General features: G+C 35.2%; 1 protein-coding gene across 1 annotated transcript; it reads left to right on the forward strand.

Moving 5' to 3' along the window:
* The first annotated feature begins 508 nt into the window (after positions 1-508).
* LOC119643327 (nuclear pore membrane glycoprotein 210-like) lies at positions 509-1988 on the forward strand. The gene is made up of 6 exons (XM_038042674.1): positions 509-813; positions 886-1128; positions 1186-1463; positions 1531-1627; positions 1694-1826; positions 1880-1988. The coding sequence occupies exons 1-6, from the start codon at positions 646-648 to the stop codon at positions 1936-1938; spliced, it is 978 nt and encodes a 325-aa protein (XP_037898602.1). The 5' UTR covers positions 509-645; the 3' UTR covers positions 1939-1988.
* The last annotated feature ends 282 nt before the right edge of the window (positions 1989-2270 follow it).

The raw sequence follows: 2270 nt of genomic DNA on the forward strand, positions 1-2270 counted from the left end.
AGAGAAATAAAATATCTTAACAACATAGAGTTTCGATGCAGGGTTTTGAACTGACTCGTAGGCAATTTTATCACACCTCAACAGAGTCAAACGTAAGAGCAGAATCGGGCTTCCATTAACAAACTGTACTGATATTTATAATTACTTTTAGTAAAATTTGGAAATATTTTCGATCATCCGATTTTTGCACTATCTCTAGAAGGGCATTCATAAAATTAATTTGACTATTAGAGCCCCATCCAGAATGTGATTAACTAATTGCATCCAATTCAAATCATCTGTATAATATCTATTGTAAACATTCTCCTAACCGCAAAAATGAAGTAATGGACTCTAAGTAGACATAATAAATATATAGATATAATAAATAAAATATTGTTATTCATCCACTTTCAAAGGGGAAATGTGTTTCTTCCAAACAGGATATAATGTGAAGGCACATATATAAATAAATTATTAAATTTTGTGGCATATTAATTATTCAGCAAATTAATTACCAAAAAAAAAAATAAATTTGAAATATATAAAAGAATATATGAGACTAATAAGCTCCTGAACGCGTCGTGTACTGAAAAGCTGTGCCGTCTACGGAAATGCGGCACATCTGCGTTATATTCATATTGGCGGCATTACAACTACAAATATATGTGCCGCCATATTATTTTATTGACTTATGACTTAGTCGTACTAGTTGGCAACTTGAACCAAGTGACTCCAAATTTTCGCATTAAAGGCACGGTTACAAATTATGATGAGTTAATCCTAAGAAAAGAACACATATATTCAGAGGAGTCACCGTTTGGTATTAAAAACGTAAGAAAAGATATTCGCTATTGATAAATCAAAACTTTGAAAACAAAAATTAATATTTATTTCTAAACGCAGCCAAAAACTGGGGAAATCCTGACACCGATTATCGAAAATGAAATTCGTTTTATGACAGTTAATACCACCTTCTTCAGTAGCGATCATATCAGTGTGTTTTTGGCAACGAACCGACGTGAACGCGTACCAATGACACAAGGAACCGGTTTTTACGAGTTTCATCTAACCGATCCCAGCATTGCTCATGTGGATTTCGACGTCAAAGAGAGGACACTTGTTATTACACCTTTGCATATTGGACACGTAAGTAATCAGGCTAGATAAATAAGCAATCTGTCGTAAATATACTTTTTCCAACAGACTCGTTTGGAACTGGTGGATCGTTGTTCGACCAATGAACCTGCCTATTTGTCTATTTCAGTCGTTAGTATTGGTGAAATACGTGTACGCGCGCCAGACCGTGTAGAGCGAACCAAATCTATAAAAGCTATTATTCAATTATATGATACTTGCGACAATTTGATACGCATCAATCCTTTTAATATGCAAATGTATGAGTTGTCCCAAGAAATTTTTAGTGCAAACATATTAAGCATCCAGCTGGGAGATCAAAACAATTTAGATGTTGGCGCAATCAGGTTAAAATTATAGACTAACGTTAGTAACTTGTGCTTACATTTTTTCATTGAATTGCTTTCTTAAAAGATATATAATAACAGCGAATAATTTGGGTGAAGCAAAAATTGTATTCAGTGCTGGTAGCGGTGATGTGCTAGTATCCAGCGAACCAATCGACATACAAGTGAGTAGCTGGGTCACATATTAAAAATAAGTTAATGAAGAACTCATTATGAGTTTCATTTCCCAGGTATTTCCTCCATTAAGATTGTATCCACGCAACTCTACTCTGGTAGTTGGTTCAAATATGCAAATATGTTATCAAGGCGGACCACAACCGGATGTAAACATCGTCTACCATGTGCATGACCATAAGGTTATATGTAATTATACAGATTATTTAATGTCTTTGATGTCATAGTTTTGATGAACTTAGCAATGGACTCTGCTCTTGTAACTGCCCATAAATTGGGGGAAATTGGGGATTACTGGTAAATGCATTGTAAGAAATCTCAGCAATGATAAAGATGAGGTAATATCAGAGGATACCCTTGAGACACATGTTGTGTCTTTAGTCAATATACAAATAAACACACCGTTAGTTAGAATACGCAGTGGGGCAATAATGCCCGCGGCTAATTGGTAAGTGCAAAGAAAGATTTAACAAATACTGTTATTTTTTCAAAGATGTGCTTTTGTAAAAGGGATGCCTAATTTGTCACCTATGATATTGGGAGCGCCAAAGCATCGGCCACTGCCTTTTTAACTCGAGGATGGGCCGACATACCCAAATAATCATTAGCACACCATACCGTTATAGGCCTTTC

The sequence above is a fragment of the Glossina fuscipes genome, unplaced genomic scaffold (genome assembly GCF_014805625.2).
Source record: "Glossina fuscipes isolate IAEA_lab_2018 unplaced genomic scaffold, Yale_Gfus_2 60336, whole genome shotgun sequence".
In the NCBI taxonomy this organism is placed as follows: domain Eukaryota; kingdom Metazoa; phylum Arthropoda; class Insecta; order Diptera; family Glossinidae; genus Glossina; species Glossina fuscipes.

What these genes read in the sequence shown, in the direction of transcription:
- LOC119643327 (XM_038042674.1), top strand. Translation starts at nt 646, where the DNA reads ATGTGCCGCCATATTATTTTATTGACTTATGACTTAGTCGTACTAGTT. An exon ending in CACCGTTTGGTATTAAAAAC is followed by an intron (nt 814 to 885) that starts GTAAGAAAAGAT and finishes TTCTAAACGCAG; the next exon opens with CCAAAAACTGGGGAAATCCT. An exon ending in CACCTTTGCATATTGGACAC is followed by an intron (nt 1,129 to 1,185) that starts GTAAGTAATCAG and finishes TTTTTCCAACAG; the next exon opens with ACTCGTTTGGAACTGGTGGA.